General features: G+C 38.8%; 1 protein-coding gene across 1 annotated transcript in view; it reads left to right on the top strand.

The window, feature by feature from the left end:
- Positions 1 to 24587, top strand: part of FBN2 (fibrillin 2) — a 206194-nt gene that overhangs the window by 80019 nt on the left and 101588 nt on the right. The window contains exon 8 of the mRNA XM_010981038.3: positions 14909 to 15034. Coding sequence (XP_010979340.2) covers positions 14909 to 15034 — 126 coding nt within the window. The remainder of the gene's footprint in view (positions 1 to 14908; positions 15035 to 24587) is intronic.

Below are 24587 nucleotides of genomic sequence, written 5' to 3'. Positions count from 1 at the left end.
GGACGTATTTTGAATGTTGAACCAACAGAATTTGTTGACAATCACTTGTGAGGTAGGAGAAGAAAAGAATCGAGTAGTTCTAAGGGTTTGGGAATGGAGAGGAGGAGGCTGCCGTTAACGGAGATGGAGAACATCTGTGGGTAGAGGGTAGCTGGGGGAGGGAGGTAGTCCGAGCTCAGCCTTAGACGATTAATTTGAGGCACCTGTGAGACATTCAGGAAGCCATTTATAGTTGCTTATGTGGGTTATATTCCAGGGCAAGGTCGAGGCTGACAATACAAATTTGGGAGTCTTCAGCTTATAGCTAATATTTATAGCCATGAGTATAGATGAGATAGATCATTGTCAGCTGCGGGAGGCTGGAGAGGGATCCGAGGAGGTCAACTGCCCAAATGGAAGAAGGCGTGGGGAGCCGACAGAGAGCAAAACAGCATTTTATTGCAGTACAAGTGGGTGGTGCGCGCCCTCAGGTGTAGCACTTGTCCTTTTATTATGCCCACGCATGCGTATTGTTCATAATGCTTACTCATGCTACTAGCGCTTGCGTACATTTACTTCTTACCTCATACACATGCAAGTTATTGTGAACTTTGACCTGGGTCCCATGGCCTACTCACTTAAGACTGCCAACATTCTACCTCCTAGGTCGTGGGGACCCTGGCCCACAGAGTGGGGCCCTGTGCCCAAAGACCACCACAACAACATAGTGAACAGCATCCTATCACTAAACAGGCAGCCATAATGTGAGGCTGCAGTGTACAGCCCAACTGTCCGTGCAAATCTGCAAGGGGCTGGCTTCATGCATTAACACCATCCATACCGCCTGTAACTCAGCCCATTGGCTGGACTGGCCTTCTCCTGTCTCATACCAGAAGGCTTCGGTGGCAGGTTGCAGTGCCACTGCAACCCAAGTGGGCAGACTGCCCTTGCAGGAACCATCCGTATACCGAGCGTCTCCCAGGGGTGGTCCCTTTCCCTCGTGAAGGGCACTGGGTGTGGAATCCACTCCCTGATGTGGGAGTGTCTGCAAAGCAGGCGCAACAAATTTCACAGGCCCTAACACCTGCTGCAGCTCTGCAGCCAAGGGGCTGGTGGTGTATCGGGCCCGTTGTTCTAAGTAAGCACCCCACTTAGTCAGGGTTGGGGTCTGCGCAGACCCCGATCGGGGTTGCTTTGCCCACATATGTATCCATCTTGCAATGGGGTATATGGTCTGTACCTGTACTTCTTGCTTCCCCGTCAGGGGCTCAGTGGCTATCAAAGATGCACACATTGCTGACAACTGTTTCTCAATTAAAGAGTAACGATATTCAGCCCCTTTCCATAGCTGGGACCAGAACCCTATGAGCACCTTCCGTTGCCCATGCTCTTGCTGTAATCCCCAACCATATCCCATACAGTGCATGCAGCAGCCATCAACCAGTTTATCAATGTATGGTTGCCAGCATTAGCATTAGGCTAGGGAATGTTTTGCAGCCATTGCCGCAACGAAGGGATGGTTGTTATACTGGCCAGCTAGCCCATCTCCTTTGGAGATAGCTCAGTCTGGTCGCCCCATCATCCCAGAGGCGTAAAAGCCATGCGGCGAATGACTCACCTGTACGCTGTTTACACTGCTTTGCCAGGTCCCGCAATTCCATCGACGTATAAAACGTGTAGGTGGTTTGTCGAGTCGCTCGCCGTGGTCCCACAGGAGCTCCCCCGGGGCCATGAGTTCCTCCAGTTCCACCTGCTGCTGCACCCCTGGTCGTAGACGCAGCGGAATTGGGGGTGGGAGGGGTGGCTGGGCTTACCGTTCTTGAAGAAGCGGTGGAACTGGAGCCATGCAGGCGTCTTGCTGCCATACCAAGTCTCTGCTCGAGTTCCTCTTCCTTGCGCTGTACCTTCTCCACTTGTGTCTGTAATTCTCTATTTTCTCGGCTCGCATGGCGTTAAGACCGATAAAAACATCCAGGCTGCCCTCCTGGCCGCCTCCCAGTGGGCCTGTGAGACACTGTTTTCCAACAACTCCAGAGCCTTCCAGACGTCATCTGGCTGGGGCGCCACTGTGTCCCAGTTTTAGGTTGGGGCCCATGCCAGCAAGTAAGCCGTGACCCAGTACCATAAGGAGGTAGGGGGCCACATTGTTTCCATCCGAGCTTCCCCGTCAGAGGAAGGGGGAACAGAGGGGCACTCACCTCATCCTGCCTCCCGACTGCGCCAAGTATCAGCCGCGGGAGGCTGGAGAGGGGTCCCAGGAGGCGAGCTGCCCAACTAGAAGAAGGTGTGAGGAGCCCACAGAGAGCAAAACAGCACTTTATTGCAGTACAAGCGGGTGGCGCGCGCCCTCAGGTGTACGCAGTTGTCCTTGTATCATGCCCGCGCATGGGTATTGTTCATAATGCTGACGCATGCTGCTAGCGCATGCGTACATTTACTTCTTACCTCATACACATGCAAGTTATTGTGAACTTTGACCTGGGTCCCATGGCCTACTCACTTAAGACTGCCAACAAGCATGAAGGGAGCATTTTGACAGAGATGAAGTCTGAGGTCTGAACCCTAGAACACTTCAACCCTCAGAGGTCCAGGAGATGAGCAGGAACCAGCAGAGGAGGCTGAGAAGGAGGTCTGTGAGATCACATCTCCACCAATCGAGTAAAATCTTTACCAGTGCGGGTCTTTTCTCTTCCCCATTGCAGCCTTGAAAGTACTTATAATAGCTGCTGGCTAGGCAGGAAGGCATAGAAAAATAGAAGGAAAAAAGACAACCATGTCCCCTCCACTACTGAAGGCTTCTAAGTCTGGACAGGCTCAAACTAGGAAGGCGGAGAAACTTAACTGGATGAGAGATTAGAACTATGTGGTTGTTGGATTTCAGTGGATATTATGTTCATATGAAAGGCAAGGGAAAACCTTAAGGGAGCTGACCGAGATTTCCTAGGTCGGGAAAGAACTGGTCAAAAGGAAATTTGCAGAATGACAGTGGGAGAAATAATAAAATTGCTTTCTGCTTGCACCCTTATGGTTTCTAATACCCGTTACTATATATTCGCTCAGTTTCTATGAAAAATTTCCAACTTCTTGACTTACAGTTCTAGTCTTCTAGCAAAAGTTTTAACTTTTGCTTAAATCACCAGACAGATGCTGTGAGTAATTTAAAGAAAAAGAGATTCCAAAGGTGATGGTCTTTCACAGTGTCAGTGAGGACCCCTGAGGTGCTTTATGTCCTTGAGAGGTGTCCAGATTACTTCGTATGGATAAGCAGCAACTCTGTCCTGTAAAGCAGTCATTCAAGTATGTCCTGTGAATGTGTCTGTGCTCCATCAGCCCCGTTGGAGTGTGACTCCAGGGAAGTCCATTCAGTCTTGGTGAGTCCTCTCAGTCAGCTGTTTTGAATTGGCCACTTTGCACAAAGGATGCTAGCAGATGAGTTTTTGAACTTATGCAACTCCATCACCCCCTTGAGCAGATAGAAGTGTGTGCTTTACAGACTGAAGGAGCCTTAGGAGTGAACCCTCCATACTCACACCTACACAACTCATTCTGTGCATATACACAGATGTGTCTGTGCAATTCATTGTATGTACATATTGAATTTAAACTGGATATATATGAATGTCAGGTAAACAAGGAAATCAACAAACTCAAGACCGTACAACTATAACAATTTAAAGATCAACTTTCTTAGAAGAATTGCTTATAATATGTGTTTTAGTAACTGAGTATACCATTTTTGTTGAATTTAATTCCTTTTATGGTAATAAGTATGAAAAGCACAGGGACTAATATATGATAATTCTATAATGGAATGTAGGACACCTTTTCACTTAATGCCATTTATTTAGAAAATACAAATTAAATGCCTTGATGCATCATTAAAGTATTGATGAAAGATCACGATTTCTTAAATGAAGGTTCCTATTGCATTATGCCAAAATACATTTAAAAATCCTGAGGGTTTTATGCTTGCACTTAATGCACTAATGTTTAAAAAGAAAAATAGGGATAGAAAATATTAAATGCTTGCATGTCTGCCAAGTGCAAATGGTTTTAGTAAATTTAACTCTGGAATTTCCTGACTTTTGTGTTGTTAAAATTATAGGTTTTACTCAACATTGAAAGAGTCCTTTCCATTTAATTTCTCTATATTAAAATTTTTAAGATAATTGTAGAGGGTAGAGAGAATTGGAAAGAAGATTCTAGAAGACATAAATAGCTCATCACACAATTTCGTTAAAAGTATTCCTTTACAGAAGCTCAACATCATTGTTTTAAATCTTCAGTATTTTATAACTTGTAAATAATTTGGTTTTATTTGTCTTGGACTAACAAAAGATAACAAAATGTTTCTGCCATGAGTAAAGAAAAAAGAAAGAGAAAGAAAGGAAAGGAAAAATTCCTGCTGGTGGATAGCTACTCTTCTCCAGAAGTATTATTTGGTGATGCAGACCAAAAATTTAAACTCATATCATTTGACCATGTTATCAGTAACTTTGATGTATTTTGAGATAGAAATAGCTTCTGTATTGTTGTCTTAATGTTAAAAAGCACTGTGATGGAATTGCCCCTTGCCACCATTACTTCATGCCTGAGTTACTCCAAATGAGTGTTTAGAAAGATGCAGTATTGATTTCCGGCAAAAGAAGGAACCATTTATTAATTGCTAGAATAGTAACCTTTTAAAAAATGCTATTATTCTTCCTAAGTGGAAAGAAATCTCTTAATTAAAAAGTTCCTTTAGTGCCTATTAATGTTAACATACAGAGACTATTTTAAATGTGCTTCAATAACAAGAAGAAAAACGGACTAAGACTTATATATAATATAATCATATATAATCATACTATATGTGTATGTAATCCTAATATAGTAAGACTCTGAAATAACACTAAAATATTGATACTGCATAATAGATAACAGGCTTCCATCTCTGTACAATGGATGTACAGTGGATCCTGGTGTTTTTCATGATCCTAAAATATTTCCTTCCCTTACCATCTATCCCTTGAGCCAGCGCATCTCTCTTCCTTCCTGTCACGTCATACTTTGGAATTGTCTACAGTCATTCCCCACTTTTATTTCTCTGACTTACTCTAGAACCCATTGTAGCCTAGGCAATGGCCTCACCAGTCAGGTGAAATTAATTTCAACAAGATCACTAGGGGACTTTTCCCATTCTTTATTTTACTTGACATTGCTGCAAAAAAAAAAAAAAAAATTACCTATCTGCAGTTGGCTCCCCAGAGTGGAACACAGATCTCTCCTGAGCCGCTTGCCCTTGTGTGCCCCTGCTTACCAGGCAGGCATGTTTCAGACGTCCCCCCGTTTTCTCAGCAGCATGCGCAGACCGAGTCTTTTGCTTCTCTACACCCAGTCCACATGTACCTTACCAGCATTTCTCAAGAACATCATCTCCGTGATTGGTCCAGTCATGCATTTTCGAGCTCAAGACGTGAATCAGGGTAGCACTCTTAATACCCTCCTTTCCTGACACACCATTTTTTCAGCAAGAACTTGGATAGATTCTACATCCTAAATGTATTTTGAATCTATCCACTGCTCTCTGCCTTTATCGCCAAGGTCTCTTTTCTGGATTACTGAGACAGCTTCCTATGAGGTCTCCCTGTCTCCCGCTCGTTCTACTGAAATCTTTTTTCCACGTTGCAGCCACAGTGATCTTTCTAGAACACAGATTTGGTCATGTCACTCCTGAGTCCCCCATTCTTGGGGTAAAGCATGTCATCCTCTCTTTACATGTCTAGCTTCGTTTCTTTCTACCCTCTCTGTGATTCAGACACACTGATATTTACTTGTTCCTCAAATAAATCGCATTCTTTGTTGTCTTGTCATTTTGTGTGTGCTCTTCCCTCTGCTTGGATAACAATATGCCATTTCATTTTCATAGCCGGTTTTAGACCTGTTTGTCTGTTATGTTTCAGCTTAACTGTCACCTTCCTGTGGAAGTCTCTCCTGGCCCACTCCTCTCCTGCGTTCCCTTGTCACCCGGCACCACCCCTGCTTTAGTGTTTACTACACCATATTGTCATCGGGTGTAATTTAGGTCTCCTGGCCATCACAGCTGGCTTCTGGGGAAGGAGTCCAGCAAACCCCTGGTTTCAGCTGTACTCACTGCTTAGCAATTCCATTTCTGATCCAAGGAAGTGTTCATCTTGTATTTTGAAGCCAGCTGGGTCTTTTTGTTTTCTCTTTTTGTATGTTATCTGTCGCTGTTCCATGTTTGCAGCAGAAAGGAGGTACCAAAGCATCCTGACTAGACACCAGAACCTGCACGTTTAACAAGCTGTCCGGGTGATCCTTATGCGCATTGAAGTTTTGTAACACCTGCACTCTAAGTTAAAGACCGACGCTATTTGACATGAACTCACTCAACCTCAGATTCCCTCTGATTCCCTCTGTTACTACATCCTCAGTTTCCATTTCTCCTGCCTTTGATGAAGTGTCTTCTCATCTTTCCAGAGTGACTGTTCCAGCTCTGGGCTTAGTTCTGTCACCTTTCTAGACTCCTGCTAACTCTCGCTAATAATTAGTTTATTTTCTAGCCTGTATCTCTTTTCTTTCCTGAATCTTCCTCTTCACCTACAGTCAAGGCCATCCTAAACCACATTAACACAGACCCTCTCTCCACCAGCTCTTTACTCACCTCTCACTATTCTATTTCTTTCTTTCTTCACTAATGTTTTCTAAAAGCTCAGCTTGTACCAGCAGTCTTAAATTCCTCAGCACGTATTTATTTCTTAACCTTTTATAAAACTGCCTCTTTCTTCCTGAATCCCTTATAGCATTTGCTGTTCTTGGTTACTTTGTTTCTTCTTGGGTATAGTTTCTTGGTGTGTTAGTTTTCTCTTGCTGCTATAACATATTACCATCAACTTAGTGGCTTAAAGCAACACAGATTTATTATCTTATACTTCTGGAGATCAGAGGTTTAACATGAGTCTCATTGGGCTGGAATCAAGGTGTTGATAGGACTGAATTCCTTATTGAGTGTCTGGGGGAGAATCCATTTTCCAGACTTCTACAGCTTCTAGAAGCTGGCCTCATACCTCGGCTTGTGGCCCTCTGTCATCTTCAAATCTCACAGGGCAGCTTCTTCACATCTCTGCATCTGACACCTCTGCCTCCCTCTTCCATTTATACGGATCCTTGATTACAATGGACCTAGGACCAGACAATCCAGGATAATCACCCCATTTCAAGATCAACCAATTAAAAATCTGAATTCCCCTTTGTCATATAAACTAACATATTCACAGGTGCCCAGGATTAGGACTCTGATATCATTGATGGGCCACGAGTCTACCTCCCACACTTGACTTCTTTAAAATGTATGTAGCCTTTCAGGAATTCTGGTGACCTCTCTTTCCTTTTTCTTTATCCTCACTTGCTTTTCTTGTTTCAAGTGAATATGCCTCCTTTGTAACTATCTTTAACTAATCTTTCCTGCTGTTCTGTTCTCTTCACTTTATATTCTCTATCTTACTGATTTTAGTCACATTGATGGTTTCAACTCTCTTATCCACAGATGCCAAGTTCTAAGGATTTACCCTGGATTTTCAGCTGTTTTCTAGACATTATTAGCTGGAAATGTTAATAATGAAGCCGTCCACTTTCCCCAAAGTTTTTCTTTCCTCACTAATTTTATCATTAGTATTAGCTCATTTATGAAGCCTTACTGTCCCTTACTGTCCTCATTCTTGGTTTTGACTTTCAGGATAGATATTCCCTTTATTTATTCTTTGCTCTCTTGGCCCCACCCTCATTAACTGGAACTTAGACCCTGCCTTGTCCCTGAGCCCATTCTTACCCCAGCACTGTTCTTTATCAGCTTCTGGCACGTACCGTTATCAGAAGTGATGTTCCTCTTTCTCCTGCTGAGTGATTTGGTTGCTCTTCGCTGATGCAAAGCAAGGGCAGAGAAGGGTGTTCTAACTTTCTAGTTATATCTTCTACTCCCCTATAAAAACCCTCAATTCATGGGAAATGGTTCATTCCTCATCCACTAACTGACCACTTCCAAATAATTGGCTCATAGTTTTCCCCATCTTCTCTGCATGTTGAAATCCTGCCCCAATTTTTAGGGTCTTTTATCAACTACTGTGTCCTCCAGGAACTTCCTGTTTCACATAATTCAACTGATAGCATATTGTTAAACTTCTTTGGTGGGATCTATCATATTGTGCCTTGTTTTAAATTTATCTCTGTAATATATTATAAGCTCATGATGGTTAGAGATTACGTACAGCCGATACATGGTATGTGAAAAATCAAAGGCCTTTAATCAGCAATTACTTAATGAGTCCATGAATGAACAGTAGATGCCCAATTAAATATGTTTATTTAACTTAAGGAAAATTGAGACTTGCAAAGAATGAGTAGCATTTTCTTTAATATCTCTTATGAAAAAAGACGCAAATTTCCTCAAGAATGTACCAGCACACTAAATCGAGCCACACAGAAAAATGATTACACATCATTATCAACTGGGATTTATCCCAAGAATGCAACTTCGTTCAGCATCTGAAAATCAAGTAATGTATCATATAACTAGAATAAAGGACAAATGCCGTATGATCATCTGAACATGTACAGAAAAAGTATTTGAAAAAATCTGACACCCTTTCATGATAAAAATGATCAACAAATTAGGAATAGAAGGGGACATCATCAGCCTGATAAAGGGCATACATAAAAACTACAGTTAGCATCATACTTACTGGCAAAAGAAACGCTTCCTCTAAGATCAGGAATAAAACAGATGTTCACTCTCACAACTTCTATTAGACATCGTTCTGGAGGTTCTAGCCGGGGCAGTTAGGAAAGAAAAGGAAATGAAAAGTATCCAGGTTGGGAAGGAAGAAGTAAAATACCTATTTGCAGAGGACATGCCTCTAGTGGATAAGGGGTCAGCTGAGATGAGTCAGGTAGCCACTGAAGTGGGGAGAATATCCTCTAAACAGCTACTTAGACCCAAGAAATGGTTCAGCAAGGTTACTGTGATAGAGTATCAACATACAAAAATGAGTCATATTTCTATAGACTAGCAGTGAACACTCTGAAAATGAAACTAAGAAAAGAATTTCATTCACAGGAGGACCAAAAGAGTAAGTGCTTAGGAATAAATGTAACAAAAGGAAGTGAAAGGCTTGTACACTTAAAACCACAAAACCTTGTTGGAAGAAATTGAAGATCTATGTAAATGGGACGATATCCTATGTTTGTAGATTAGAAAACTTAATGCTAAGATGGCAGTATTTCTCAAATTGATTTATAGACTGCAACACAATCCCTGTCAAAATCCCAACTGGCTTTTTTTTTTTTTGCAGAAATTGAGAGTCTGATCCTAACGTTCATATGGAAATTCGTATGCAAATCATGTGTCAGATATGGGACATATATACAGAGCTCTTACAACTTGATTATAAAAAGACAAATAACTTAATTAAAAACTAGGCAAAGTAATTGAATAGATATTTCTCCAAAGAAGATAAAAAGAAGCAGTAAGCAAATGAAAATGTGCTCAAAATCATTAGTCATTAGAGAAATTCAAACCAAAAATACTGTGTGACACCACTTCACATCATTATAATAAAAAAGGTAATAATGAGTGTTGGCAAGGATGTGGAGAAATCGGAATCCTCATCCACTGCTAGTGGGAATGTAAAACATTACAGCTGCTTTGGAAAACAATTTGGCAGTTCCTTAATAAGTTAAATATAGAGTTATCATATGATGCAGTGATTTTACTTCTAGGTGTATATACCCAGATGAAATGAAAACATAGGTTCAAAGAGAAATAGTGCTCAGGTGTTCATAGCAGCTTTACTCATAATAGCCAAAAAAAGAAACTAATTTGAATATCCATCAACTGATGAATGAATAAATAAAATGTAGTATATCCATACAGTAGAGTATTATGCAACAGTAAAAGTCAATGAGGTACTGATATATGTCACAACATAGTTGAACTTTGAAAAAATGGTGCCAAGTAGAAGAAACCAGTCACCAAAGACCATATATTTTATGGTTCCTTTATATGAAATGTTTAGTACAGGCAAATCTATAGAAACAGATTAGTTATTATTAGTTAAGGGGTAACTATTGCATAGGGCTTGGGGGGAGGCAGGCAAGGGGACTGCTAATGGGGTGGGATTACTTTGGCTAGAATGAAAGAGCTCCAAAATTAGGTTGAAGCCATTCTTGTACAACCCTGTGAATACCAAAACCTGTTGAGTTCTGAACTTTAAGTGGGTGAGTTGTATTATCATGCAATTATTATATTTCAGTAAAGCTGTTTATAAATATACAATGAAATTCTGAGAACAGTTGATATACACCATGCTTTCAAAATCTGAAAAAGGGAAAGCAGGTATTAATTTTCCATTACAACTTTTATCCCTATTAAACTTGAAAATAGGTAGTCATTTATTGTATTTAAAATTTAGCTATACATTTTCCTGATTTCAAATAGTATAGTAATTAATAAAAATTCACAGAAATATTTACTTCTTTTCTATACATAAAATATTTTACAGAATAGGCCAAATACATTTGGTTCCTTGGCTTTGATGGAAAGAAGATATTCTATTAGCACTTTTTTTTTATTTAAGTATAGTTGATTTACAATGTCTATGAGTACTTTTTTAAAACAAAATTTCTTGTTTTACTTGCTCTAAGTTCTCTGGGACATAATTGTTACATTTATGTATGATGTGTACATATTGGAATTGACAGAATCTCTAGAGCAATGTTCTTAGAATTCAGTGGTATCTGAGATCACACTTAGCGCTACTTATCAAATTATTCTTTATATTCTGCTTACAGTAAGATTTACAGTAAATGTTGTAAATGTTGGTTGACAAATATGAGGTTATGTGGTTTGGCAGTCAGAAATCTGTCAGCTGGTTTTGCTTAGATCTAGTTTTCTTTTTTGAAAAACCTGTGTTCGGCTTCTTCAAATTACCAAACGCTTTCCAGCCCTTCTCTTTCTTTACCCTTGCATGGCACACTGAAGACCCCCTTCTTTTTGACACCATGCTGCCTGGTCCTTCCTTCCCAGACTCCTGTACTGGCTTCTCTTCCTTTGCTTTCCCTTAGATGGTAGTGGTTCTCACAGTTCCTCCCTTAAGCTCAGTTCTTTTCATTGGTGTGTCTTCTTTGGAAATGGCCTCTATTGCTACAACTTCAAAAGCAATCTACAGAGTTGGTGATAAGCCACAAACTTACATCTTTACCCCCTGACTTCTTGACTGAGTTTCAAATTATTAGTTGGAATCTCTGCCTGTTTCTCTAAAACATTTCATCCTCAAAATGTCCCAAATTCAACTTAAAATCAAGGTAAGTTCTTCCCTCTGTGTCCCGTTTTCTGTTAATAGCACTCCTATTAACTGCCTTGTCAATCAAACTAGAAGTTCAAGACAAAGTCCTGCCGATTTCTCCTAGAATCTCTTGACTGTCTCTTCCTCATCGTGCAGCTTACTTCAGGCTCTCATCACTTATCACCGGACTGTTTATTGTCTATCTACATTAAGCACAAGGATTGTCTTTCTGAAATATTAACTTGCTTATGTAATGTTCTTGTTTAATTTAAACCTCTTCATAGACACCGTAAATCACTTCAGAAAAAAAGCCAAAGCTCTTGGGAAGGTTCCCCAGGACTCAGCCTGTGGCTAACTAGCTAAGCTTATCTCTGTCAACCATTCTGGTACACTTTTTATTCCTCAGCTGTGCTGTATTTTCAGATGTATTCACCTATGCTGTTTTTTGCTTTCATTTGTTTATTTTTTAAACTAATCTAAGGCTGACTGTATTCTACTTACTTTAGTAATTAATTCAGAACCCCAGGCTTCCGTCAGTCAGCATCCTGCCCTGTCTAGAGGAACCATTCAAAAGTCAGCGTGTGACTCAATTTGAGACATTAGGAGAAAAGCAAAGACTTGGTAGGTGCTCCTGCGGACAAGTTCTCTTTCTCTTAGGAGAGAGCCCCTGGAAGAAACACCCTGTCTTCCTCCAGATGTCCCAGTCAAAGGGCCAGCCTAGGGCTGCTACAGCCATTTTGCTTCCATCAGGGAAGGCAGCCTTAAGAATGAAGTCAAAGCACAGAGGAAGGCGTAGCTGAGCATATTTCAGAGAAACTGAGCAAGCGACATTGCCTTGAAACAATCCTAAATTCCTTGACACTTCTGGACTGCCAGATATGCAAGTTATTCAATTTCTGCTTTATGCCAGCTGGGATCAGTTTTTCTATGGCAGACCAAAGCCTCCAAACTGATCAATAAACTTTTTTAAAAAGAGCTCAAGGGGAGATGGGCAGAGGCACATTAGGTCTGCAGAGCATGAATGAAAATGAATTCCCATTAAGACTGCCTTTTCCCGTGAATAGCCTTGCCACCGTTAGGCACACTTGTTAGTACCTGTCTAGGCAGTATATGCTGTATATTTGTGAAGACACTCCTTCCAAGTCTGATTGTGACATATGGTCTTGAAGAATTAATATTACAAAAGACCTAAATGCAGACATTCTTCTTAACATAAATGTTAATGCTAAATTTAAATTGATGGATAAATATTGGGCACAACTACATTGAAAAGCAGGGTGTTTTGATCAGTAAAAACCAAAACACCAGGCATTTTAATTTTTAAAATTTGAGGGGACATTTAGCCCAAAAATAAATGAAGAACATTCCTGTTTTTCATATAGAGTTCTTAAATACTTTACTGAGAGCCTTTTACATATAATTATTTTGAAGCTAACCTTTTAAGGTTTGTATTTAATTCTAGGGCAAATTGTGAACCATGGAGTTTTTGTAAAATAAAATATTTAACAAAAAAACCCACAAATTTAATATAATTCCATGTGTTCTATGTTCCAGGGTTCTTTTTTTCCCCCTTAAAAAAGAAAAATGTCTACCAACTTTCCATTTCTACTCTTTTTGTTGTCAGGAAGGCTGTTTGGAAGCAGAGAACAAAGAAGTTCTTTATTATGAAAGGAAATGCCTGAAAATAAGAGTTTTAAATAAATAATACTTAAATGAAGGACTTAAGTTTCCTAATTTTTAAGAATTTAGATCAATCTGGGCTTCATAAGTACCTTGATTGTTGGTATAACTTTAGATGTAAGAGGATCAGAAGGCAAGTTTTGGTCCATCCCATCACTTTTGTGTTGCTTGCTGCTTTATTGTATGCTATTCTCTCTCTCTTTTTTGTCTTCCTTATCTAGAAGTGATTATCAGTTTATTTGGTGATTAACGTATAGCTGTTCTAATTTCCTTTCTCTTCTGAATCCACATTCAGTTTTACTAAGATACACTGCACTAAGATAGCAACGCAAGATGCAACAGATCCTAATTTTGCACACATGGTTTCATTTCGTTGGATTAAATCTGATGGTAACTCATTCACCACATTATATATTTGCTCCTTATGTAACCAATTCATGCTAGAATTTTGATCTCTCTCGGGGAATTGGTAGATTATGATTTGTACCACTGTGCCTTCAGTGTTAAGCCTCAAATGAAGATATTATTTCAGAGAATGTCTGAATCTGGTAACTTTTTTTAGAAGAACATTCCAAGACGACACAACCATATAGCTGTTTCATGATACAGCTTGTAAGCAAGAATGACTTGTCAGAATAAATGGTGGGAAAAAAGAATGGATAGGCCAGTAGAGGAATTCAAGAAAAGCTTTGCTAACCATTTCTTAACTGTGGGGTTTTGAATTTATTTCCTTGTATTTACAACTTTTATAATTATAATTTTTTCTGTGTTTTTTCTGTATATATTTCCTGTGTATAAACATATTGATTTGTTTAAATATATATGTATGTGTGTATGTGTATGTGTGTGTATATATATATATATATATATATATGTATGTATATATACAACTAAAAAATAAACTGAAAGCTCAAGTTTACTTTTGGGGAATCATCTATGGTTATGGCTTTTATAATTGTTTCCTCTAGTCACTGGTCTCTGCTAGCTCTGTTCCTTAAAAAGGACAGCTAACTCCCAGGCATCTGTGGCTGGGTTTTCCTCACAATGGCTCATTTCCTCTTAAATGTATTAGCAAGTAGCTGCCAGTGTACCTAACTGTAGCTTTGTTTGACTTTCCACCTCTTCTACCTCTCTCTGCTTATTGAACTAAAAGAAAAGTACATTAAAGCTTATATAAATGGCCAGGTTTTTTTGGTTTAGGGAAAGTTTAAAAGAAAGCAGACCTTTCATTAATATGAAAGGGAGTGGGCTAGCCCCAACATTGAGGAAGTTAACTGGATAAGTGCAGGGAGGTACAATAGGAAAACTGGACACTTCCCAACGCCGCCCAAGTTTGCCCTTTGCCATTTCTCTGTATTATTTTAGACTTGAAGTTAATTCCCAGAATGTCAAATATACCCATAATTCAGATGTATGTACAAAAACACATCCTGAAGCCAAAATTTAAAAAAAAAATGTATTTGCCACCCTCCACTGGTTCAAATAATTAATGTGAAAATTAGCTATAAATTTTTAAATGTAGTAATTTCATATTTTAAAATGTAATCCCTCTTGTATGTGTTTTTTTTTTTTTAAGTCTCTAGTAGAATAATTCCCTAATTGATGTAGAATGGAAACTAAAACACTGACATCTTTACTTATTTCCAATTTAAATTGCATTTAGGGGGAAAAAAAATATATAGAGTTTTGCTTTAGTTGGCCTTGTTTTACTGCCATGGGAGTTTCCCTTCATCTCGGTTCCCATAGATATGTGTGAGAAATTCTTTAGGGACTGAAACAAGAGTACCTTCAGGGTTATATGATCTGACCTAATCAACCATGAGTGCTCTCATACTCTTTTTTAAAAATCCCTTTTAAAAGCTATTTAATGAAGGCCTTTCTCAATCGTCTTCTCCTCCTCCCCCGGTCAGACATTGATGAGTGCAGCATCATTCCTGGGATATGTGAAACTGGCGAATGTTCCAACACCGTGGGAAGCTATTTTTGCGTTTGTCCACGTGGATACGTAACCTCAACAGATGGCTCTCGGTGCATCGGTAAGCCTCGTAGTTTTGAAGGCACAATATACTGTTTTTTTATGATGACAGAACAGCCCAAACAGGTATAAAGATGGCAACGATTATAAAACCATTGGGAAAATGCCTAAAAGAGTTGTTTAAAATAAATGGTATCACTATTGAGGGACTGATAGACCAGGTGCTCTTTGCAAAAACTTCGGTTTCAGAAGCCATCTGGGTTTATTTTATGCTGTCAAAGTCATTTTTGAAATGAAGAAAGACTTCCTCAAAGGGCCGATCTCGTGGAGTGTTAGAGACACAAAGGTACGAGAAAGATTTTTTTAAATCTACTTTGGAAGACAGTGTAGTCATTAACGTTTCTTTTGTTGCTGTGAATCATGAATGTGGCCAGTGTCTTATTTACTTAGCAGTTGTTTATTTTAGTGAAAATAGTTATTACAAAAAAGAAATCACATTTAGTTTTGTGTTTTAAGCATATTTGAGTTAAAGCAAAATATATTTGCATGTTCTCCTTTGTTTAAAAAGATAAAACAGTGCTCTCAGTCATGGGTAGGTCATCTATTTTTGAACAAGCCTTAGACTTGAAGAGCACTAAAGATTTGTATAGTACAAGAACTAGGGAAATTAACTCCCCACCCCAAGACTGGAGTTGCTCGGTTCACTAGTGGGTGACCATCTGGGCAGTGACTGTCTCCCATGCCCACTGGGAGGGTGTGTGAGCAGCTGACTGCCAGGGACTTTCTGTATCCAAGTGATGGTAAGTGACCTGGGTTGAGATGGAAATAACAGAGAATTAAGGATGAAAGCTAGAAATCCAAGGCCACCGGTAAGAAGGCCTGGATTCACTTGGGCATAAAATGTGTTGACATGCCAGGCGCTATGCTGTGGCCACCCAACAGTGAATGTGAGAGATGGAGATCTTGCCTTCAGAGTACTGTGTTGTCATCAGAAATAGTTGTAGTCAACTAGCAATGGCAGTCAAAGAAGGAATGGTGGTAGCGGAAGCCAAGTTAACAGCTACCGTTTATGAAACACATGCCATGTGTAAGGCACTGGACAGCCACCTTACCTCATTATTGCATAGCGGGGAGCCTTGGGCAAGCTATTGACCTCTATATTTCAGTTTCTTCTAGTAAATGTTTAATGAAATATTCCTTATTACTACTATTGCTATTATTAGGGAGAGGAGGAGGGTATAGGAGACTGAGGATGTAATCCTCATAATAGCCCTGTGTGGCAGGCATAATTATTCAGATTTACAGATGAAGGAATTGAGGTTAAGAGAGGTTAAGTGGCTTACACAGTGTTGCAGGGCGGATAAATGGAGCCAGGACTTGAATCTAGGTCTCTGCATTTGTGTTACTATGTACCACATTGTCTCCTTACCTTCTCTAAGGGGGCAGAGACCCTGTTCCCAGATATCAAGGTCTCCAGCATGAGTGGCTCACTGCCTCCGTGCTGCAGTCTGCTTTGAAAAGTAAGATGTCCTTTTGGAGCCTCCCTTTTCCATTGTGGAATTACGAGATTTGAATTGACAGTTGTTTGTCCTTTATAAATGAATCAGAATTCTGTTTTACACTAGGTGAAGCGTTATAGAAATGTCCATAAAACGGAGCAAATTAACTCTTTTTAGGGTCAGTGTTGCCAGTTGGCTCACTGCATGGTAAGTCTGATTCATGTAGCATAGTAACAGCTATGAGAATTGAAATTGAGTAGAACTGCCTACACTTGGCTTAATTTTCTTAAACTGTATAGGAGAAGAATGTGCCTACACACACACACACACACACACACACACACACACACACACATTCAGGCAGCCATCAGCTTGAACCAGGCATGAACTCAACTCTGTAAGAGAAGGATCAGTTTGGGAGTCATCACTGAACATCATTGGATGCCGTAGATCCTGGCTTCAGGAAACTTACACTTTAGAATATGGCTAAAGGAAATGTGGCTGGAGAAATAAGTGAATTTATAACTGTGAAGTTCTGAAAATACCAAAGAAGATGTATGTGTTTTGTTTGGTAGGCAATATGGAGTCATTGAAGGCCTTTGAGAATGAATTGTCCAACACTACAAACTAGACAGAAGGCAGAATTTGCCCTAACAATGTTAGCATTTTATGTCAGATTTCTAAGCTATTTCTTTCTCTCTGATTTCTTAAATTTCTAAATTTTTTTTTTAGTCAAACAAAATGTGTCCATTTTTTTTTTTGCATTGAAAAGGAGGCTTATTCTTCATCATATTCAGGTAATCAAGATCCCCAGTGATTTACAGAGTTTGTTTTTTTTCAGTGTCAGATATTTAGTTTACCATTAAAATCGTGATAAACTGTCTTTACATTTTTGCCTCTTTATATGAAGTTCAGAGCCTTTACCTGGACTTTCAAAGCCCTTTAGTACCAGCTTGTACTCAGGACCCATCTCTAACTGCTCACCACCTCACACTCGCATTTCTCTCATTTCCATACATGAGTACGCTGCCCACAGTATTTCCTCTGCCTGAAGCGTCTTGATTTCCCCCTTCAGTGCTCATTAAAACCCAACTCATCCTTTGAGTCGCCATTTAGATATCACTTTTCCTTTAGAGCCATCCCTCCTTAACCCACATTTTCTTCCTGGGCAAAATCAATCAGCCCTTCCTGTGGTATTTTTTTATTTCCTTCATTTCCGGGTTTATCACAGGGTCACAAGTACTTGTGCTTTACTCGCTGGCCAGACTGTGAGCACCATTAGGTCCTGCCTTATGCAGCTTTCTGTCCCCTGTGTCTTATATAGTCCCTTCAGTAGAGGTGTGGGATCAGTAAATCTTTTTCTGAATGAACAGACAACCATAAATGAACGAGTGAGATGATACTGAATGTAAGAATTTCACACTGGTTAATGACTGCTGTGCATCCTTGGGCATCCTGCTGGGCATGATGTGACGCACTGAGTTTTGGTCCCCAGTGCTCAGAAGATGAGAGAGCCTGCTTGAGCTCCAGAGAGAGGAGGCACAGTCAGTCATGTGCTAAGATTGAGACCCCCATCACTTCAGTATCAATATTCTGACCCAGCAACAGAAGAAAGTCCCTAAGGACGGGAGAATGGTGTTCCAAAATGACAAAACAAATGTTAAAATTAAGTAAGCAGCTTAAATTTTTTTCGAAAAACTATGTTTCATTTGGGTTAAGTATGTGTTTTCCACATAGAAAAAAAATAGGTCTAGCGTTTTAATATGTAAGACATCTTGGATTTTGATTTTTAAAAATCTGAGTCTGTATTTTCTTAGATTGAATTTATTTATGATTGTTTTATCTATGTCATAGATATTTCCATGCTGCTTATTTTGGAACCACATATATGCTAGCAGTGATGAGCTGGATGAGCTCAAAACTTTTTCTTTGAGTAGGAAACTGCATGCTATCTGTAGCTTTTATTCTGAGAGTGACATATGCTGAATGCTGCCCTAATTCCTTATTCTAGTTAATGAAAACATCCTGAGTCTACACAGCATATAAAACATCGGTAAACTGCCTTTTTCTTTTATGTGTAGAAAAATAATTTCATATGGCAGGAGAGTTTAGCCAGGCATTTAATTATACAATAGGATAGTTTTCCCATTTTATATTATACTAAATATAAAACTCAAATTCTTAGTTTAATTTTATCTGGTGTTTTTCATCAAGTTTTTTTTTTTTAATATCCAGGAAACAGCTAGCTTCCTTTTTTTAACAAAGAGTACTGACATATGTCAGTTCTGAAAATAGTTGAGCCACACCTAATAATTTTTCTTCTCAGAAGCATTTTTAATAGCACAACTTAATGACCCTTATATCATTTTGTAAGTCAATGTCATTGTAAAGCCCATGGCATTATTAGTACCTAATTTCTACATTGCGGTGTGGTTGAGAAGAGTGACTGGCAGTCAACAATAAGTCCATAAAGAATTGACAAGCAGCAGGGAGCAAATTCTGTCTGCAAGTTAAGGTACCTGCTACTGTTGTATATGCAGAACTAGCTGGGACCCTAAGTGGGGGGCGAGGAAGTGCCAGTTTTGCACAGAAGTGCCAGTCGGCAGCAAGCGACATTCAGAAGATAAGAGATGGCACTTAGACATCCTTAGGGTAGTATGCTGTTGCCACAGCATCCTAGTGCATTTCCTTGAGTTTCACAAAAGTTTCAGTGCACAGTATCGCTATGGGATGTTCTTGAGAAAACAAAACCTGAAAACATATTGGGAAAAATTGTAACATAAGCAAAAGTTTGAGGCAGTAGGTAATTCATTTGCTAAATAATTTCTTAGCCAATAGATGCTCTAAGTCTAGGAGAAAGGCCTGATTGTTACAGTTAAAATTCTCAAGGAAGCGAGCCCTGATGAAGACCTTAAAAGGTGAGTGAGAGCTAAACAAAGGACTAAGGCTGTGCTGAGCGAGGAGAAAGGCGTGAGCAGCACTACAGATGCTGAAAGTGACTGGGCTCAGGCGATGATGAGAAGAGCTTGTCTGGAAAAGAGAGCTGAGTACGAAAGTAGTTGGAGAGAAAACAGGAAAGATGGATTAAGATTTCGATTATATTGTTAAGGCTCTTAACAGTCGTGCTAAGGAGTTTCTGGTTGATCCCGAGGACAGTGAGAGCAGAATTTCTGAGTGGGACAGAGACAAAAATCAGTAGGGGAAAACTGTTTAAAGGAAATGAGGAAGATCTTCAGATAGTGATACAGAGTGATGGTTGGGATATGCTGTTCTTATGCACCACTGTGTGTGGCGGGCGTTGATTTCATGTGTGTGTGTGTGTGTGTGTGTATGTGTGTGTGTATTTGCAACACATGCTTGAAGGATAACTCAGAACTCCTAAGAATGTTTAACTAAAGGGGGAAGAGGAGACAGGGATGAAACAATAGATTGAATATTCTTTTAGTTTTAACCTCAAAATCATATAAAAGGTGACTGATAGAACAGGGATAGTAGTTTTAATTAAGAAAAATGTCCTAGAAAGAGAAGGTTAGACAATAAGGAAGAAAAACTTCACTATTTTAAAGGAAGTGAACCTAGGAGCCACATTGGTTCTCTTTCTTTCATTGTTCCTGGTTCTAGTTAGTCTTTTATAATGGAAACATGAAAGCAACCTGAAAGTATTTTCGGAATAGCAAGAATCTGCAGAATTCATCAAATGGAACCCAGGTTGGTCCCAGACCCACAAAGAGGCAGGTGCAGGGCTCTGGTATCGGGATGGAGGCTGGTTGCTATTTGCTGAGCACCTGCTATCCCTGGTCTTCTGACCTGAGCTAACCTCGTTGGTGTTTCCTGGCTGACCCCTCCATTTTTAATGAGCAAAGCTCACTCAACGGGAGACATATATTTTCAAGGTACAACCCTCTGACTTTTACCAAGTTTTCATCACATTGTATAATTAACCATTAGTTCTCTTAAATCAAGTTTAGACTAGATGTCAAGCCATGAAACAAACTCCGATAAGAGTGCCATTATTTTGTTTCAAGATAGATTTATATTTTAATCAGAGGAGATGAATTGCTTCCTCTTTCCCAGTATGGCTTTAAATAAGACTTCATGTAAACCTTGTTCTGGGAGTGTAGTGAGGGTGATAGGGGATTATTAGAGAAATAGACATGTTTTCATTACTTAGGACCTATCAGTCCTACCGTTAAACATATACCAGGCATTAAAAGGATTTTTCCTAATGGTGTAATAAATACTCTTCACCTACTTTGCCCCTAACAATCCCCTGCTTCAAGGGGTGGTGTGCCTAGACAACTCTTAGTTCCATAGGGCGCCCCTTTTTATTCTTCATATAGCACATTTCCAACTCAGTACTTTCTAAGGACCGTGCAGTTTCAGATACGCAAAGGGAAGAACCTAACTCCTAGCCACTGGTTTGCTTTTGAAATATATTTTTAAAGAGATCTTAACTGTGAGACATCACACCACACTGTGTCTGTATCTCACCATGGTAAGTTTTTGATGCAAAAGATTGGAAGTAGATTGCTTGTCTCCTCCGTGTTATTAGGAGAGACTGGTTGTAGAATTTATGAAAAAAAAGGTTATGATTTACTTTCCAATCCTCTCTTTCTGCCCCTCTACCCTCTCAATAACGAACGACACGGTTTTCTCAAATCCATCTTATAGGGCTGTCTAGAGGTTTCCAAACTGTGTAGAACAGCAGTTATGTATGTTTACTGAATCTGAAGACCCCTCTTTAAACGTCAAAAATGTCTTCAGATCCTTGCGTGATGGTCACTCATTTTTTTTGAGAAAATATATAATGAAAAAACTACTGGATATTTAGTAGTAATTTTGAATGATTTTGTGTTTCATTTATCACCATGGAATCTCAGTAAGTGGGAATCATAGTAGTGCCTACTTAATAGGAGGTGTTTTTCATTTGCACTGCAGTGTTCAGGATGAATGCAGATTTGTGGTCCCCGCACGGTATCACTGCACACTCCCAGAGTCCGGGACCTGAACGGATTCCTAATGAGTCTCTACTCATTTTGATTCATGTTACCTTATTTCTGATGTGTTGTATTTGATCCATGAGTTGTTTAGAAGTGTAAGGGGTTTCGCTAGTTTGCAAATCTTCTGTGTGGGCTTGAAAAAGTTGTGTTTTCTCTAATTGTTTGATAAATACATCCATTGGATCAAACTTGTTGACCCTACTGTTCAAAGTTTCTCTAGAGCTACTAAATTTTGTCTGCTTATCTATCAGTTACTGAAAGTGTATAAATGTTCCACTGTTAGTAGATTTCTCAATTTTTCCATGTGGTTCTTTAAGTTTTTATTTTATGTATTTTGCTGCTATGTTATAAGGTGATAAATGTTTAAAAGAATTATATTTTCCTGGTGAATTAAGCTTTTGTTTTTCAGTGTGTATTGACTGTCTAAAGTTTTTTTTTTTTTTCATTTTGTTTTTGGTCTACTTCTAAATATTTTTTCTTGCCCATTTTATCTCATATTATTTTACATTATATTTTCTGAATTAGAGAGGAGGTTTTAAATATATGCCAGTTAGATATTTTTCCTATCAGTCTTTGTGCTATTTTTTGTTTTAAATGTGTCTCTTTTAAACAGCCTAAATCTAAATTTTGGGAGGCATAATCTCGTTAAATTCATTTGTATTTATTACAGTAACTGATATATTTATTTTTATTTCTGTTATCTTCTTCTTTGCTTTCTATTTATCTTTTTTTTTCCATTATTTTTTCTCTTTCTTGCTTTCTTTTGGATTTATTCAGGTTTCCCTCCTTCCCTAGACCTCATTCTTTTTCCTCTGTTGTTTAAAATTTACATGCTTTACTTTTGTTGTTTTAGTGCTTATCCTGCCTGCTTTAAGATGCTTATGTAACTTAAAGCCTAAAATTAATCTGTACTTTTACCCAAATCTTTAAACAATAAAAGAATATTAGAATGGTTACACTTGATAGCCCTTTCCCAACTTTAAAAAATCTAGCTGTGTGCCACTCCCTGTTTGCAACAAACTAATTATTATTATTACTGTTTGATATTTTAGTGCTTGTCCATGTATCTAACAATGTTTTCCCTCTTTATTCCTCCATACTTTTCAAAACTTCCAATTGGAATCATTTTCTTTTGTTCCTAAAACACCTCTTCTAAAATTTCCTTTAGCAAAAACCTTTGGATAGAAAATTCTCTCTGTGTTTTCCTGCAAATGATCTTAATTCCCCTCTGGAAAGATTGTTTCTTGGGGTACAGAATTGTAGGTGGATAGTTATTTTATCACAGTATACAGAAGATACTATTTCATTGTGTTCCAGCATCCTCTGGCACTATTGAGAAGTCAGTGCTTGGCTTAAATACCATTTCTTATCAGGTAATCTGTCTTTTCTTTTTAGCTGTTTTTAAGATCTTTACCTTTTCTTAATTGTTCTTCAGTTTCACAGTGATGTGCTAGGCTGTGGATATCTTTTTCATTTTCCCTACTTTGAATTTATTAGACTTCCTAGATCTGAGGTTGCCTTGCAAGCTAGTATCTGTTGACTGTTGGCTCTCCCCCAACTGTCTGCTTATTACACTTTCTAGTACTCTTATTAGATGTAAATTCCTTTTTCACACTCACCTCCATATTTCTTAACCTTATTTTAACATTTTCTCTCTCTTTGACTCTCTGAACTACACTGAAATAATTTATTCAGCTGTATCTTCCAGCTTGGTAATTATCTTTTCGTCCATGTGCAATACACTGTTTAATATAGTCACTAAGCATTTTATTTAAGTTATGATTATTTTCACTTATGTAATTTTCATTGAATTCCTTGAAGTCTGTTCTTTCACTGTTTGTGGGCTTATTTTCCCTGTTCGCATTTTAAAACTTTTAATTACCTTAAAAAGATTCAATATAATTTAGTTACTAACAGTTGACCAGTTATTGTTAATTTAAAACCATTAGTGATTTTCAGAGCTGGTTTGGCCATTCCAGTGTCTGGAGTCTGCTGTTTGTTCAGCTAGCTTTTGTTCATCGAGCCTTGCTTCTTTGTGTGTTGTTTATTTACTTACTTATTCAGTTAGTTAATTTACTGTGAGATATTTCTTTTTTCTGGAGCTTTATCTTGGGAGTTCTTTGAGAACTACATTATTAAGTCCTCGGTGGTATTGGTTTTTGCGAGTAACTTGGAATGTCTCTACCTGGAGACCTCTTTATGTTATATTCTTCCTTTGAAGTTTGTCTGAACACAAACCCAATATTTTGGCATCAAAGCTGTCTGTGTGAGGAAGAGCTTGTGGTTTCAAATTCTTGGGAAGAATCTTTTTTATTTACTCTACCCAGAACCAAGGTAGAAACAGGCAAATCTCTTAGCTGTCTTCCTCTACATTAGCCATAAAACAAAGATATAGCAGTTTGGGGCCCCTACTTTATGAGGGGGTTTCCCATTACATTTTATTTTGGAACAGTGAATCTGGGCTTTTATCTCTTAGGCTCTGGCCCCTGTGAAACTGTTAGAGTTGAAAGTCAAAGCCTGGAGTTCTGCAGAAGCCCTGAAGCTGAAACCTAGCTGTGCACTTACCTCCTAAAACTCCTGTTCTCACTTCATTTTGAGACTCTTTTTCTTTTTTCTTTCATGCTAGCTGGATGATGTATCTTTTAAAATAGTTTTTCATGTTTTATCCAGGGTGACTTATTTGGTAGGGACACTCAGGGTAGCTAAAACTCCATTTGGCCGGAAACAGAATATATATTGTTTTATTTATTTCTCCCATCAACCCTGTTCCATGAAGAGGAAGAGTTAGACACAGTTGCAGAATCAGTTAATAATATTTGTTGTATACCTAGGTATCCTGACTCGAGGCCATGATTCTTCTCTCCCCACTCCCCACCCCCAAATCTTATAATACAGCTTCCTTAAAGAGCCTTGAAGAGATAAATACTTTCCACCTATCTTGTAAGCACTATGTTTTGTAACAGCGATTACTGCAAATAGTTTCGACTTTCTTATCTTAGTTTACATCCTATTCTTGAAGAGTGTAGCAATCAAGTAAATTTGGGAATTTGATACTTTGGGTTCCTGGAATGCATATTCTAAAAACCATTTTCCTGGATAATTTTTGGGACTAGAA

This window comes from Camelus dromedarius, chromosome 3 (assembly GCF_036321535.1).
Source record: "Camelus dromedarius isolate mCamDro1 chromosome 3, mCamDro1.pat, whole genome shotgun sequence".
In the NCBI taxonomy this organism is placed as follows: Eukaryota; Metazoa; Chordata; class Mammalia; order Artiodactyla; family Camelidae; genus Camelus; species Camelus dromedarius.
This window is presented reverse-complemented; position numbering and strand designations above follow the sequence as displayed.